This window comes from Ipomoea triloba, chromosome 13, assembly GCF_003576645.1.
Source record: "Ipomoea triloba cultivar NCNSP0323 chromosome 13, ASM357664v1".
Lineage (NCBI taxonomy): Eukaryota > Viridiplantae > Streptophyta > Magnoliopsida > Solanales > Convolvulaceae > Ipomoea > Ipomoea triloba.
The window spans coordinates 19,635,636-19,652,766 of NC_044928.1; the positions used below are offsets into that span (position 1 = coordinate 19,635,636).

Here is a 17,131-nt window from a genome sequence, read left to right on the forward strand (position 1 = left end):
GAATTTCCAATTGAAGTTGTTGCAATTGACAAGTGGAGATACTCAGACACTGTATAAGGCATGACACTTGTCATAAAAACTATCATCAGAAACTAAAGTACCTTATGAAACAAAATGTCACAACAACAGTGCAGGACAAACTCTTAGAACTGCAGTATATGAATAGGGTTGCTGTTAGAGTAAAGAAGCAGAGAAGAGGGAAAGAAGTTAACTGCTTTTATCGAATCAGAAGAAATAAGAACAAGGATGCCAATTGAAAACCTCGAGCAAGAATTCCAATCCTTGCCCAGCTACAGAGAACTATGTTTGCTAGATAGATTATTCGATGCCTCTTCCTAAGGAAGAGATTACAACTTATACTATAATGTAATGCTAAAATATAGTAAATGGAATAAATTGTGAAACTGATTTTCTGCTGAATCCCCAGATTTATGATCTATATCTTTGCTGCTTGATTTGCTTGCTTTCCCAAATCTGTAGCTTGATTTGCTTGTTTTCCATCCTTGTGTTGATTGCCTTTTCTACGCAAGTAAAGGATCCACTGATTTGGGTGCACATCAGTTGCAAACAAGGTTTCACATATCTTGTCAACACAATTTGAGACCTCTAACTTAAGCACTACTGGAAACTGGGTACTTCATGGCGATTTTTTTTAGCTTCCCAGTGGTTTTAAACCCCTGCTAGAATATTTCACAGTAGTTAAAAACTGTTGCCTATATGTGCATTGTAAGGTGATTCTGCAGCGATTCTTCAGAACTATTACAAAATGTGTTTCCAATCCGCAACCATTTCCAAACAATTACTTAGTGGTGGTTCAGCGCAACTTTTAGTGACAGTTGGAAACTGCTGCAACATTTTGTGATGGTTCAGCCAACCACCACTAAATATTTTGGATAAGATAACCTTATGATTTTAGTGGCAATTCTATAACCGCCGCAAATAATTTCATTTTATAAGTGCTACGCGTTCTATAGTTTGCATCAAAAGGAAAAAAATAACTTTATCATCACATTTATCACTGTATGTGTTGTGTGTGTGTGTGTGTGTGTGTGTGTATTTATTTATTTATTTAAAAGCAAGTTTTATATCCTTCATGACTTGAAGGCCACATGTATTATAGAAACAGATACAAAAATGGTTCTAATAAGTGATAAGTAAAAGTACATACATGGGCGGTGGGCCCACTGGAAAGGAGTTAGCAAGGATAAAGGGGATCAACAGTCTAATTGAATGGAAACTGATGACACTCAAAAGCATGTTTTAACTAAGAAGGAAGTTTAAGAAAGAAAGGAATTTCATTTCCAATTTTTTTCACTGTTGATGATTTATCTTAAGCAACTATGCTGGCAAATCCATACAGTAGAAGTTTTATTTTTAAAAAAAAATCCCAATACCTCAAGAATTCATGCAGTTACTGCAGTCGCAGTGATTAACGGCTTGAGAATATGCAGCCAAGTTCAATGGAGAAGCTGAAGTTGTATTATTCTTCAAGGATGATTCAGTTGCTTTATCCTGGAGAAGCATGAATTTTAAAAATGCCAGTTCATTAAAATCTATAACGCCCACCCTTGTAAAAGAGTAATTGTCAAAATGTTAAAGCAAACTTTGTAAATCCCAATTAACCGTTCATGCATAATAAAATCAAGAAAATAACAAGACTTCCTTATCATAACACTCTTATCTATAGATGGAGAAAAAGGTTTTAATATAAAACAAGAAGCCCACATTTCATCTATCTTATACATCACCAATTAGAATACAGATTGTTAATTAATAGATAATTAACAATCTAGATCTCTAATAAAACAAAGGAATTGAACTAAGCACATGCCCAAGAACTCCTGCTAAGTGGGAAACTTCACAATACATGGTTCAGCCTTAAGTATACAAAGAGAGTCAGTCATGGTGAAACTTCACATCCACATTTCCAAAGCATTATCTTAGCCAAAATACAGAAACTAATTATGCTGCAGTGTAACACATAGCATCTCAACTTAAAAAAAACAAACAAAAAATAAATAAATAATAAAAAATTCTGTTAAGAAACTGAAAAAAGGTGTTCTCCTTGTACCTTTGTTTGGGAGAGAAGATTAACTAGTGAACTATATTTTCACCAGGTATAGAATATAAGCAATATGAACTAGTGAACTATACTCTTACAAGAGATGAACAAAAATGAAATATGAACAATTGCTGAAGACTACACAGAGAGTTCACCACCAATCTTTCACTAAACATCTCTCTTAAGATTCGGAAGTTATTCTCAGATTAACTAGCCTAATACTCAAATAAACACGGGCCTCATTCCAGCATCCAGCTCAAAACCTCCAACAAAAAATTTAAAGAAAATAAATGAATTTAATAAAATAAGCAGGTTGTAGTAAAAGCATATGTATAGACCATCTAAGATTCATTGCCAGATCTTTCTTCCGTATTTCAAAGCAAATAGCATTAAATTTATTAATTAAGATCTAATGCCATTCATAACATATCAAGTTATTTAAACTTTAGCTTATGATCTCCAAATATATAACATATCAAACAGCTCATATCCACGATAACAGAAAAGCTATCAAAAGCAAAACAGATACTTTTTGAAATAACATCATCAATGCAATTTTTGGGAAGAGGGCGGTACTGAGAACCTTATCATGGGCGATATATATGCTATCCACGTCTAGCTGCCACCAATGATGAATCAACACCCTTCTGCAGTATGATTTTCGTAGAAAGACGAAGAAAAATTACATTCAATCAAAACATGAACAACTCATCTACGAGCCTAATTGTCCATATTTATACACACATGCAAAGAGAGAACCTGGTGGCCGTTGCTTCCTCGTATATGGCGGTGAGAGGTGGCGTAGCGGCAATATCAATGGAGGACTCAATGCAGAAATCAATGGCGGTAGGTGGCCGTTACTTCCTCTTATTGGTCTTCCCTGTCAACGTCTTCTCAGTCAATGGCCGATCGGAGAAAAACAGTAGAAGCGCCACTTTTTCCGATGGAGGGAGAGGGAAGTGGGTTTCAGATTCGGAATTAGGGTCTTTTTTACATAAATGGCATTTTTTAATTGGTCTAGTTAAAAATAGGTAAAATGGCCAAATGAGTATTTTCCAATTTGTTTGATTGGCAAAGTCAGCGGTTAGGTGGGTTGTGACTGCTCATCTTGATATGGATCCTGGTGGCTGACTTTGGCTGTGCCCACGATCTCTCTGCTGGATAGCAACCTTCTTGCCCCACCGTATCATGGCGGGCATGGAAACGGCCGACCGATGAGTCGTACCACGACATAGAAGCTGGGTCCTTTTTCTCTTTATTTATCTTTCCGCGCGGATACTTGGGGTACTTGACCTTGAATCTCCGACACCACTTGGGCTAAAGCTGTTGCTGCCTGCTAAATGGCCCAGACTGTAGCATGGGGTCCATAGATGGTACCCGTGCCTTGGGATTGCTGCCCTCCACTATGATTGTCGTTGTGGCGCTGGCGGAGATCATCATTGTGATCACCAGAGGTGTTGCCATGGTTCATGTGACGAGAATTATGGGAACTGCTAGATCCAGATCCAACATCTCCAATGATAAGCTAGTATTATGTAATATGCAGAGCTTGCCTGAGATTTGATCCCAACTCTCAACAAGAACACCACACCAATGTATATTTTAGTATTAGTGAAGACGTGAAGTACAATAGTTCAGTATAATGAGTGATTTCAGTATAGTAGTGTTTGTGCGTAATAGTTTGCCTCCTCCACTTCTACAATAGGGTTCTTCTTTTGTACTTATGAGTGCAACAACTCTTCTGTGAACGTAACGGCTGCTTAATGTCTGTACTAACTACTAAGTGTGGATAATAACACCGAGGAGTTGTTGGAGTAAGTCCTCTTCAATGTGTCACGCTTGTGTAACGGGTGGCCGTTTGATTTCTCCATGTGCCTGTTTGTCTGTCTTCAAGTTAGTGCTTGTGGTTTCGGGTCGGGTACTTACCCAATTTATATTAAGAACTTTAGGTTTTTGTTATTTTTACTAATGATTTTCTTTTGGTTTCGCAAGGATACACGCACACACATAGTATGTATTTGGAGGCTTGTAGACTAATTAAGGCAAATCTCACAATTTACCTTCCTTTCGGATCTCCTAACCGTTCAGAACATGAACGGTAAGACACTTACTTATAAATACCATGTTTTAAAAGGATTTAAATAGCACGAAATTGCTACTAGTTAAATGAAAGGCTTTAATTACTTTCAAAATTTTTACCAAATCTTGAAATTAACATGCATATTTTTGTAAATTATATATAACACATTTTAAGGTACAAACTTATCATGCAATATGTCAATATGTGAAGAAGTTTTACAAAGTAACGGTATTGAGGTATTGAGGTTATTAATACAAAATGCCTTATTTTCCTCGTAACCACAAACCACAAAACCAACTCAACCAGATTACTCTGCTATGCATCATGCATGCAAATTCGGCCATGCCCATCTCTCTTTTGAGTTTGCGTCACTCGTTCTCATGAAACACTCTCACTCATCATAAAAAAAAAAATTATTAAAAGAATTAAATATTTGCAGTGCATGCAAAAAACAAAATAGCTTGCATATAAAAACAAAAAGACAGAAATTTTTTCCTGAATTTCTTTCTTCTCACTTTCATTTCTCTTGTCCGTTGAAAACAAAACACATTATCTATCGGGGGCTGGATTTGCTGATTTCCGGCCAAGAAACTAACGAATCGAAATTCATTCGTTTAACCCAAACTACTCTCTTCTTTTTCCGGCCAATGTCTACTGCGTCGGCCGCGTCATCGCCACCGCCACCGCCACCATCAGAATATGTTTCTCCGCCGCCGGTTACCCTTCTCTTGATAGCCTTCCTCCTCGTGTTCTTCTTCCTGGGCATTTTCTTCATAGTCTTTTGCAAGTGTTGCATAACAACCCTGTGGCAAAACCGGCGTGCAAGCCAGGCCGGAGCTCCGGTGGGTCCCGTGGGCAACGTCGATTCCCCGGGGATCGACCCCTCCATCATCGAATCTTTCCCCACGTTCACCTACTCCACCGTGAAGGATTACCGGAAGGAACAGTATGGGCTAGAATGCGCCATTTGCTTGGTGGAGTTCGAGGACGCCAGCGTTTTGCGCCTCTTGACCTCCTGCAATCACGTCTTCCACCAAGAATGCATTGATCTTTGGCTGGAATCCCACAAGACTTGCCCCGTCTGCCGCATGGCCCTCGACTCTCCGGCGAAGACCACCGAGCCCTGTTCGCCGCTCTCCGCCACCGGCAACGCCATGCCGGACAGCTTCCAAGACGATACCGAGCTGCCGGGAGACATGCATAGCATCACCATCAAGGAGGACGATGACGAAAAGGGCGAAGGAGGAGATAGCAATATCGATAACAACACCAATGAAGAGAACCAAAGAACCAGAACCAGCGGGGTGGGACCCGCGGAGTCATCACCTGTTGTCACTAAGCAACGCGAATCTATTGTAACGTTTAATACTAACGATGATAATGATACGGAAGAGAAGTTCTCGAGGTCTCATTCAACCGGGCATTCACTAGGTAGGAGTAGGGGAGGCGAGGATAGGTTTACTTTGAGATTGCCTGAACACGTGAGGGCAAAAATTATTAGGGGTCACAATGCAACCAAAAGTTGCACCGCGTTTGGAGAACACAAAAATAGAACAACGACGACGACCACCCCAGAAAATTTTGGTTTTAGTCAGGTTTGATTAAATGCAAACACTGAGAGAAGAGATTAGAGATTATTAGGTTCTTTTATTCATACTTTCATTATTTCTCAATTTTGTTGCTTATACAGAGAAGATAGCTTAGGTACATCTGTTAATTAGGAAATGCGTGCTTACACACACATATATATACATATCTTTTTGAGATGTTATTTATTGATTGAGAACAGTAGTAGTCAGATTTTGATTCTATCATCTCTTATTTGTGTAATTTAGCAATTAGCTTTTAATTTAAACATATACATTCTTTTTGGAATGTATATATAGGTATGCAACAATACTCTTGAGGGGAATTATTTTTCGAATGTGGTTAATTAAAACTCAGTTAGATTAATTAGTCTCATCTTGCAAAATATGAATATTAGTCTCATATGAGTAGTGTGCAGATTATGGTTGGACTTTCAGTTTTTATACATGTTAATTTGATTTGGACTAATAAACATTGGATTTTAATTTGCAAGCGGGAATGTTGTTATATAAATAAAAATAATACAATAAGTTATCATTTCAATAAAAGAATTTGAAGAAAGAAAAGAATAACGTTAAATAGGTCATCAAACAATAAGTAAACCAAAAAAAAAAAAGAAAAGAAAAAGAAAAAGTAATAATTAGACCAGCATATTAATAAACGTTCCCTTCAACTCATAAAAATTGTGTAATTGATTTTTTTAACATGTTACTTGATGATAACCTGTTAAAATATGCTAATAATGTAAAATCTATGTGATATTTTAATCTGATGTGGTAATGTAGGATTTATTTTCATAAAAGTAGTGACCACTTCCTCAATATCACTTTCTTCAATGACTCAACAGAGGTCACCAACCATATTAGGATCAAATTTTTCGACGTGACATTACTTTCAGGGACATGCCCATATCAAGATACACCAGCGGATCGGATGAAGAGGGAACTCTAAGTTACATCTAGAGACACCCACTTTAACAATTATGATTTTAAGTATTTTTTCTAAAATTACGGATAAGCTCCACAAATGCACGGAGTTATTGTAGTTTAGTATTAAATTCATAGGCTGTCAAATTCACATGGAATGAAGTTTTAATTAATCCTATCAAGTGTTGGTCCCGGTTGTAACGATGTGAGTCTAGAATGGGGGGGGGGGGGTTGAATAGACTCACAAGTATTTTTTAAAGCTTTTTGCAAGATTAAACCCTTAAAAGGAATGAACTTGATCAAAGATAAACGCAGCGGATAAGAAAGATTCTTCCAAATTTTAAGTTCACTTTGCACAAAACTTATCTTATGAAAAAGAGGTTTGAGTGTGATATGCAATGCAGTACGTAAAATAAAATAGAGAGAGAGAGAGAGTTTTTATAGTGGTTCGGCTGTTAACGAAGCCTACTCCACTCTTCTTCACAAGTTGTGAAGGTTTGCACTATTTTCTCCTTAATAGTACAAAAACTCCTCTACGACGTGCTTCTTTGATCATTAAGCCCGACAGTCACGTTTGGTTAGGTTTTTCAACTTCTTCAAAGTCTACTCCGCCTATTTCTACTTCTTCAAGTAGAGATTGGTTGAAATGGTTGAAAGTGTTTCTCCAACTTGAGAGTCTTGTGATTGATCTTCTTGATTCAACACGTAAGCTTCACAAGATCTCTTTGTAATCTGGATCGTGATTTTGAGCTTTTGAATATATTTGCACACTGAAAATATTTTGCTTGCTAATGCCTTTTCGCTTTTTCAACCTTGTCCAAAAGAAAAGGAGCAAGAGTATTTATAGGTGTGAAATTTCAGATCCGTTGGAGGGAACCTGAAATTCAAATGCCTATTAACCAGTGTGTAATATCCAATGGGTAAAGTTTGATCTTTTGAGAATGTCAGTACTTTCTAGCCGTTTGTCCACTTTTATGCAATGACAATTTGTCTTTTGTCTCACATAAAGAGACAATCATTTAATGCTCATTGGGATCGTTACCTATGATCCATTTTGACATTCAGGTTATACCCAACCTCAAGGCTATGGACAAGACAAATCTTAGAGAATGTTTAGTGCCTTGGGTACTCGTGAGAATGATTGACCTTATCATTCTCCCATTATCTCCTCAAATCAATCAACTTTGATTGTTTGGTTTCAAGAGTTCGGCCCTTCCATTCTTCGACCTAAAACTTTCACAGTCTTCAGTCTTCGTTTCTTCAAGTCTTCGTGTCTTCAATCTTCAACTCTTCGTATCTTCAAGTCTTCGGCTTGAATTCTTTCACTAGAAGTCTTGTTCAGAAATGATAACAAGTTACTCTTGAAATGTAAGAACTTGTCTAACAACTATGACTTAGACAAGGATTCGTCCTTCTAGGCAATAAAAGACAAAACAAGGATTGGGAGGTCTCCTCGGGTCTTTGGTATCATCAAAATCAATGGCTCGGGGTTCCTAACAATTTCTCCATTTTTTATGATGCCAACACCTATACTCGCACCATTTGGCTATTTGTATCCAAGAAAGGATTTTTATTATCATAGTTGAATAGTTAGAGGTTAAAAATTCATGTTCGAGGAGTAAAGATTCTAGATAAAACACACACACGCATGAACCCAAAATATAGCAGTGAAAAATAAAAAGAGGAATGAAAATCATATTTTCTCCTCATCTTTGCTAGTCTTCTTCTTGTTCAGCTTCTCCAAATTCTCAGCTTCCTTAAGCTCAAGCATGTCATTGATCTCTTTTCTTGCTTTGAGTACATCCAGACCTTCAATCTTGTATGCATACTTCTTGTTGATATTAAGCACAAGGTAGTTTTGAGTTGCTTCACCAAGATTGTCTCCTAGAATGATTCGCCACTTCCACCATTTAATCAATTCTGGTGCATTCATTCCATCTAGGAAGCTTTGTCCGGTTGCAGTCATGATTTGAATGATTCCATTCATCTTATATCCATCTTCAGCAGTGATTGGTATGTTGTTTGCATTTTCAAGCTCTTTCAAGAATTTTTCAAATCTCTTTTGTCCTTCTTGTTGTATTTTGAAGATCTCTTCATTTTTCTTTCTTTGATCATATATTCTTTCATTTTGATTCTTTATGTACTCGACTCTGTCTTTTACTGATTTTCCTTTCCAGAAGGGTGGAATGTTGCAATCTTTGTAGAATTCTATACTCCCTTCCTCATATGGAACATATTCAATCATTCGTCCATCTCGTGCTCGGGTTTTCTACCCCTTCGGCATTTTGGCACTTGGTCCTTCGGAGGGTGTTTCTTGTGTTCGCTTTGGTGATGGAGATGGGGATGGAGTCTTTCTAAGATTTAAGAAATCTTCTCTTGTTTGATTACCACTTCCTGGTCCATCATTTTTGTCATCTCTTCGAATCACAATTTCTTTACCCTTGCAGGTACTCGGGGTGCTCTTTTCCCCCTTGTTGGCATCATTAACCTCAATCAGGCAGTCAATCTTGTTACTCAATCGATTGACACACACCTAAAGCTCCTTAAAAGTCCATTCGTATTCCGAGATATAGGTACCCATTTGGTTTTAGTTGCCTGTCACATATTCGAGCTTCATGCAAGAGAGATATAGGCGTTCTTTGATGAATGCATGCTTTGTGACCAGGTCATGTTGAACTCTCTTTATCTCGGCCAACGACTCTTTCAAGGATCCAAGTGAGATGAAGTTTTCTGAGAAAGCGTTGTCGATATTTTGCTCAAGAGCTATTATCCTTGCATCAACAGTAGATTTGGATGCCTTCTTCTTTTGCTTCCTTATATCCTTTTTGATTTTGGCAATTGAATCATTGATGGATTTGAAGTGAGTATCCTGAGTCCTTGCAATGCCATGTATAACATTCATTAGGGAAGAAAAAGCAGAAGCAGTGTTAACAATTACCTCAGATGAGTTAGAACTCTTTGAGGCTTCGGCTGGATCAGCATGAGTCTCGTTGGGAGGTGCTTCCAGATTTCCACCTTGTACCAAGGCAAGATCATGATGATCAGCTGAATCCATCGGCAAGTCATCGGATGACTCCTTTTGTAAAGGCGAATCCTTGTGACTGGCACTATAAGATGCTTCCAAATTTTCATCTTGAGTGTAGTCAGGATACGACTTTACTTCAACATCAACTAGGTTCAAGGAAGAGGTGATCATGTTTTCGTCGATCAGAGGCAACTAGGTTCAAGCAAACTTTACTTCGACTTTTCTTCTCTGCCGTCATGTCTGTCATCCGAGTTGTGAGAGCTGGAAGAGTTCGAAAGATTTACCAGAATCATCATTCTTTGTAGCATCTGTAGGAGGAGGAATGAAATTTCCAGAAGGATCATTATTGTCATCATCATCATCATCCTTCTTTCCAGGAATGGTTGAGTCATCCCTACACTTGCCATCAGGTTTCAAATGTAAGTCTTCTTCATCGTTTATGTCTTCGGGCTGATCACTCGGTCCAATATCTGGACGTAGATCTCGTATCTCAAACTGAGCTCTTGAAATGTTGTGTATTTTGCAATTTGCATATCCTCAATCATTCGGCATTTTCGAGGGGTCCGATAGCCAACATTCAGATCAACAGTCTTGCCGAAACGAACTGTTCTTCCCTTTAGTTTTTCGGCAAAGACTCTTTCAATTTGTTCGGGTCTGGTGGCATCGAAAACAGATCTTGTCCGCATCCAATCTAGTGCCCATTCTTCTTCCTCTGCCATTTCATTGATGGTGCTAGCAATGACCCGTAAGCTAGACATTCTCCACTCTTGTCAATTATACATCCTGACAAGCTCTCGTCGGAGGATTTCTTCATGAGAAGGCATATCTGAGAGTGCCTCAGCTTGATCAGCAACAATTTCAGTTAACTCCTCGTGAGCCAATTGCTGAGCCAAGGCAGCATCAGCATTGACTTGACGAGTTATATCGTCAAACAGTAAAGCAACTTCTTGTGATGGCTCAGGAAATGGAGTTTGAATTTCCTCATGAGTTGAGGGGATTTCCTCAATATGAATAGTGGAAGTATAAGGTAGAAAAGCTAGGGGTTGAACCTCATACCTCGCAAGTAATACTGTTGCCACTTGCGGATGTAGTCTTTCCACAATTTGTCTTCAGATAAATGCAGGTATTTCTCTGTAAGCAGGTCGCTCTTTACCAACATCTTCACCCTCAGAGTCTTCTTCTATCCAAGTGGAGCTTGAATATGAGTTTTCGTGAGATTGGTGTGGCACTATTGCAAGGGTTTGATTTTCAGAAGTGGGGATCACAGGTGCCAAGAGTTCGGTCACCAATGGTTCAGGAGTGATTTCTGGCACTTGAGGTTCAGATGATATTGGCTCGGGTTGAGAAGGCTTTGAGGGTGAAGTCTTTGGCTTCATAAATCTAGTGAGAGGCAACTGGTCGTCCTCATCACTGTCTTCGCGGCTAAAATCCAAGGGAGGTGGAAGAACTCTTGCTCTTTCATCAATAAGAGTTCGGCCATGATCCTCCACTGTTGGTAAAACAACAGTTGATTCGGTTTGCAAAACCTGTTCTGGTTGAGCCCTTTTTGTTTTCTTCTTCGGTCGTTTCAATTGTTTAGCCTTTCTTTTCTTTGATTCAGCCCTCTTTTCCCTTGTCTTCTCTTCGTGATCAGATGAAGACTCGGGTGCTTGTGATGATTCAGCACATTTCGTCACTTTAACCTTTGAGGATCTCTCTTTTTTTTTCTTTTTTTTTTTCTTCCGTAGGGCTATATGGGGATTCTTTTATTTGTGTACATAAAGTACATTATTTGTGTACTGAAAGTACATTATTTTATATAGGGGTGAGCAAAATATCGGTTAACCGACCGCCAACCGATAACCGAACCGATCGAAAAAATCGGTTATCGGTCGGTTACGGTTATTAAGTTTAAAAAAATTTCGGTTTTTCGGTTTTTCGGTCATTAGACGGTTATTGGGGTCGGTTATCGGTAATATATATATATATTTTTTATATTATTATATATGTTAGCCCATTCTGCTCTCAGCCTTAGTCCAGTAGCCCACTAGGCACTAACCCATTACTCTATTAGCCCAAGTGCCCAACCCTAAAACCTAATTCAGATTTCAGATTTCTAGAATTCCAGACTTCACAGTTCACTGACTTCACTCCACGCCTCCACAGTCCACACCACATCTCACGAGTCACGCCCTCACGGTCTCATCGTCTCCACTCTCCACTCATTTTCTCCGTTCTCCATGTTCTCATAATCTGTAATCCCCCGTCTCCACGCGACCACGCTGTTCCACGGACGACTTCCACTCGACTTCCACGGTCTGCTGGTCTGGGTGTTTGGCATTCGACTTCCACAGACCACAGCACCACAGCACCACTTTCCGGCTTGTACCCAGTCAGGACCGAGACTCCGACTACTCTCCGAGTCTCCAAGTGTCCGTCGTCCGACAGTGTCCAGTCCAGGTAAAATTTTTAATTTTTTTTTCTGTTAATTTTTAATTATGTGTATTAAGTGTATTTTTTTTATGAATAACTCATTCTATTGTTAATAGTATATATGTTATTACATGTTTAAATGTTTAATTGAGTAGATAAATTTATAATTTTTTTTATTTTCAGTGACCAGTGCTCAATTTTTTTGTCCTGTTAATATTTTATAAAGTGTTTTTTTTATGAATAAGTCATTCTATTATTAATATTACATATGTAATTTACATGTTTAATTGAGTAGGTAAATTTATAATTTTGTTTTTACTTCCAGTGACCATTACTCTGTTTTTTAATTTTTTCTGTTAATATTTTATAAAGTAAATTTTTTTATGAATAAGTCATTATATTGTTAATATTACATATGTAATTTATATGTTTAAATGTTTAATTGAGTATGTAAATTTATAATTTTTTTTTAGTTCCAGTGCCTAGTTTTGTTTTGTTATTTTTTTTAAACTGCCAGCCAGTACCCCCACTGCCCAGTGTGTTATATTGTTGTGCTAATTGTTTTAAATATTTAATTGTTGTACTAATTCATTAATTATACTTTATACATTTCACAGATTGTTGTGAATGTCAACACACTCAACTGAGATGTCTGATTATGAAGATGAAGCAATCCAAAATGAAGGGGTTAGCGTTGATGCACATGCAAGTAGTAAAACACCCGGTGCCTCTAAGTCAAAGAAACGAAAAATTAGTCGGACAAAATCTGAGGTATGGGATCATTTTACCAAATTTGAAAATGAGGCACATAAAAAAAAGCTAGGTGTAATTATTGTGCAAAGGAACTTCATGCTGACACTAAATTGAATGGCACAAGTTCTTTAAAAGCTCACATTAAAAGCTGCCCAAAATGTCCCTATAGTAGTACCGACCCTACACAAACCGAACTAATTGCCCCTTCATCAGAAGGAGAGTCTTTAAGTTTTGGGAAATTTGATGCAACTGCAATTAGAAAGTCTGTGGCTGAAATGATCATAATTGATGAATTGCCTTTTAGGTTTGTGGAAGCAAAGGGGTTTAGAAAATGCATGTTTACTGCTTGTCCTAGGTTTCGTATGCCATCTAGATGGACTGTTGCTAGAGATTGTTACAAGATTTATTTGGATGAAAAGAAAAATGTGTCCAACATTTTGTAATCTTCTTGTGCTAGAGTTTCTCTTACCACTGATAGTTGGACATCATTGCAAAGAGTGAATTATATGTGTCTTACATTGCATTATATTGATAATGAATGGAAATTGCACAAAAGAATACTTAATTTTTGTCCAATTTCTAGTCATAAGGGAGAAGATATTGGTAAGGCAATTGAGAAATGTTTGCGGGATTGGGGACTTGATAATGTTTTTACTATAACAGTAGACAATGCTAGTTCAAATGATGTTGCTACGGGGTATTTGAGGAAGAAGTTCAATAATTTGGGTAGTTCGATTTTAGATGGGAAATTTCTTCACATGAGATGCATTGCTCACATTGTTAATTTGGCTGTGAATGATGCTTTGAAGGAAAATAATGAATCAATTTGTCGTGTTAGAGGGGCAGTGAGATATGTGAGACAATCACCATCTAGATTGCAAAAGTTTAAAGAATGTATTCAAATGGAGAAAATTCAATCCAAGGCTTTGTTAAGCTTAGATGTATGCACTAGGTGGAATTCTACTTATCTTATGTTGGATTCAGCACAAAAGTTTGAGAGAGCCTTTGAGAGATTTGAGGAGCTTGATCCACATTATGGTCATGACCTTTTGAATAGTGAAGGAATTACGGACCATGATGGTTGGGAAAATGTTAGGAGGTTGTGCATGTTTTTGGGTCATTTCTATGATCTTACTGTGAAAGTTTCAGGCTCATTGTATGTTACTTCAAATACTTATTTTCCAGAAATATGTGAAGTGTATTCTATTTTGCGTGATTGGATAAAGAGTCGGGATTCACATTTTAGTTCAATGGCACAAAGAATGAAAGATAAATTTGACAAGTATTGGGGAAATGTGGACAAAATGAATATGTTGTTGTATGTTGCAACTGTGCTTGACCCTAGGAGAAAGTATGTGTATGCTGATTTTTGTTTCAAAATGATGTATTCAAATGATGAAGCCTCTATATTGTCCAAAAAGCTTAGACAAGTGATGATGGATTTGTTTAATGAATACAAGAGGTTGCATGAATCTTCTTCTTCTTTAGTAGTTGAGACTTTTCAATCAAATGAGATTGTAAGTGAAGACATGCCTTCTATACCTCAACCTCCAAAGAAAGGGAAACAAAAAGCTGTTAATAAGGAATTCATGAAGTATTTGGAAGAAATTGGTTGTGCTAATCAGATCACAGAGTTGGATAAGTACATTATTGAACAACTTGAGAATGGTGGTGAGGATGATGAGTTTGATATACTTAATTGGTGGAAAACAAATGCTCATAGACTTCCCATTCTTTCAAGCTTAGCTCGCGATGTATTGGCTATACCTATTTCCACTGTTGCTTCTGAATCAGTGTTCAGCACAGGTGGTCGAGTTCTTGATAGTTATAGGAGTTCTTTAACTCCTAGAGTTGTACAAGCTCTCATTTGTGCTCAAGATTGGCTAAGAAATGAAACTGAAGACTCAATTGATGGTGAAATTGAGTACGAAACGGGAGAGATTGATAAAGTTGACTTGGGTATATCTTTCTTTGCTTCTTATTTTTTGTGTTAAAATATTAAGTTATAAACTTATTATTTCTTATTGATCTTTATCTAATTATTTTTAAATTATTTGATTTGATTTTAGAATTTTCAAAGATTAGTTTGGAGCCCGTGATTGATCAATAGAAGTTGGAAAAGTTCTACTATCTTAAGGTAAAATGCTAACTTGATAGTTGATATTTTGAAGGAATCAATATTTTGCGAACTTTATTACATTTCATTTGATAGGTTTGAATTTTGAAGGAATTGAAGATTTTAAGGATTTGAAGCTTGCATTTTTATGGACTGTTTTTCAATCTTCAAAAGTTCAAAGGATTTGGCAGAATGTTCATCAATCTTTCATCAACTATTTTATGTAGTTTGTTTGTAATTTTGTTTTAAATTAATGTGTTGAATGTTGGTGTTTGGACTTTGGACTATTTCTGTAATATGTTTGTGAGTTGTGAGTTTGGAGGTTGGACTTTGGACTTTGGCAGTGGCTTCTTGTGTTAGGCGGTGGGCAGTATGCCATTGTGGTTTATTAATTTGGATATTAGGATACCAATCTTGGCAGTGGAGTGACTAAACATGATGCTTATGTAATTTTTTTTGTTTGACTTTGTGATTTTGACTATTTTCGGTTATTTGGTAACTGACCGAAACCGACCGATAACCGACGGTCGGTTTTCGGTCGGTCATAGCTTTACATTCGGTCGGTTTCGGTCGGTTACGGTTGACAAAAATCGCGGTCGGTTATTCGGTTATTCGGTCGGTTATTTAACCGACCGACCGTTTGCTCACCCCTAATTTTATATAGTACCAAATAATGTACATTCAGTACAAAATAATATACTTTTAGTATATTAAAAATATACCTTATATTCATAGTCCACACAATAATTTGCCTATGTATACAAGGTTTGACCTTCAATACACACACACACACACACACACACCCCAAATCCTAACCCTAAAAAAAAACTCAATTCTAGATATTAATTTTGTAAATTTGTCTCTCTGATCCCACTCTCTCCCTGTGACTACGAGGCAACGATTCTTGACCGTTGTCCAAGTAAATTCGTAAATTTTCTTTCTTTGTCACTGTTGTCACTAATTTTTATTGAGGCATACGGGTATTAAATATACTTTAAAAAAATTAATAACCTACATATTAAATAAGCTTTTAAACGTTTTCAAAAAAAAAAAAAGGGTTTTAAACAGGCTTCATGGCATATCATGCCAATTATAGGCTCAAACTTGAGGCTAAAAAATAACCTACATACAAGCTCAGGTCTTACATTTCTATAGTAGGTCCATGCCTAATATTCTAAAGTTCGGTTCAATCCGACCTATTTCCATCCGGTTGTTATGTCATGGACTCGGTCCACCTTGCAAGGTGGAGTCCATGTTTACAATTTTAGAATTCTATGTTCACAATTTTAGAACTCCATGTTCACAATTTTTAAGCTCTACGTTCACAATTTTTAAACTCTATATTCACAATTACAGAATTCTATGTTCCCGATTTCAGAATTTTTTTTTTCACAATTTAAGAACTCTATATTCACAATTTTATAACTCAATATTCAATAACATAACACAATTTTTGAATCTATATAACCAAATTGTGAATATAGAATTCAAAAATTGTGAATATTGAGTAATGTAATTTTGTATATTAAGATATAAAATTGTGAATATAGAGTTCTAAAATTGTAAACATAGAGTTTTAAAATTATGAAAATGAACCTTGCCCATAGCATAATTTACCATTTTCATCCCTCACTATATGGGTCGGACCAAGCATGAGAATGGTGCAAATGATTGAAAGACTACCAATGCGGAATTTTGAAAAAAAAGAAATTGGATATGTTGATTGGACAAATTTTAATGTTGAGAATGAAGACTGTCAAAAGAAAAGTAATATATGAGAAATAAAACAACATGAATTAAATTTGTTATAGCTGGTTAACATATTCATCACTTTAAATAATTATCTTATTTTTATCATATCTATAAAAAGAAAAAAAATCTTTATTTTTTATTTTTTTTTAATCAAGGTTTCAAACTAATAATCCAAATTCTAATCGAATCCAGGCATTCTGCCAATATATGGGCTCAATCACTTACGCTAGATGGGCCGTAGGCATGGTTCTAATTTATGATCCACAATTACTATTGCAGCAAATTATTCCCATGGATCAAGGTCTGGACCTTTGCATATTGTAATATTGCGCTTCGGACTGTGGGTAATATATATATACTAGTTTTTCTTATGCGCGATGCGCAAAAAACAATCATTATTGCATGGACTATGGTCCAC

General features: G+C 36.8%; 2 protein-coding genes and 1 long non-coding RNA gene across 3 annotated transcripts; 2 read left to right on the top strand and 1 right to left on the bottom strand.

The window, feature by feature from the left end:
- Positions 1 to 192: 192 nt before the first annotated feature.
- On the bottom strand, positions 193 to 3,046 carry LOC116002588. Its single transcript, XR_004094512.1, has 4 exons — positions 2,822 to 3,046; positions 2,646 to 2,709; positions 1,395 to 1,512; positions 193 to 677 (listed from the first exon to the last, which is right to left on the bottom strand). It is a non-coding gene; the product is annotated as an uncharacterized LOC116002588 (long non-coding RNA).
- A 1,571-nt stretch (positions 3,047 to 4,617) lies between these two features.
- LOC116001317 (RING-H2 finger protein ATL29-like) lies at positions 4,618 to 5,743 on the top strand. The gene has a single exon (XM_031241203.1). It carries the CDS (start codon positions 4,790 to 4,792, stop codon positions 5,741 to 5,743), a length of 954 nt encoding a protein of 317 aa, XP_031097063.1. The 5' UTR covers positions 4,618 to 4,789.
- Positions 5,744 to 12,740: 6,997 nt separating this feature from the next.
- LOC116001319 (zinc finger BED domain-containing protein RICESLEEPER 2-like) lies at positions 12,741 to 14,271 on the top strand. Its single transcript, XM_031241204.1, has 4 exons — positions 12,741 to 12,863; positions 12,935 to 13,284; positions 13,429 to 14,196; positions 14,247 to 14,271. Exons 1-4 carry the CDS (start codon positions 12,741 to 12,743, stop codon positions 14,269 to 14,271), a joined length of 1,266 nt encoding a protein of 421 aa, XP_031097064.1.
- Positions 14,272 to 17,131: the final 2,860 nt, after the last annotated feature.

Coding starts and splice junctions, on each gene's coding strand:
- LOC116001319 (XM_031241204.1), top strand. CDS start 12,741: ATGTCTGATTATGAAGATGAAGCAATCCAAAATGAAGGGGTTAGCGTT. Junction 12,864..12,934: donor TTAGTCGGACAAAATCTGAG/GTATGGGATCAT, acceptor TATTGTGCAAAG/GAACTTCATGCTGACACTAA. Junction 14,197..14,246: donor GTGCTTGACCCTAGGAGAAA/GTATGTGTATGC, acceptor CAAATGATGAAG/CCTCTATATTGTCCAAAAAG.
- LOC116001317 (XM_031241203.1), top strand. CDS start 4,790: ATGTCTACTGCGTCGGCCGCGTCATCGCCACCGCCACCGCCACCATCA.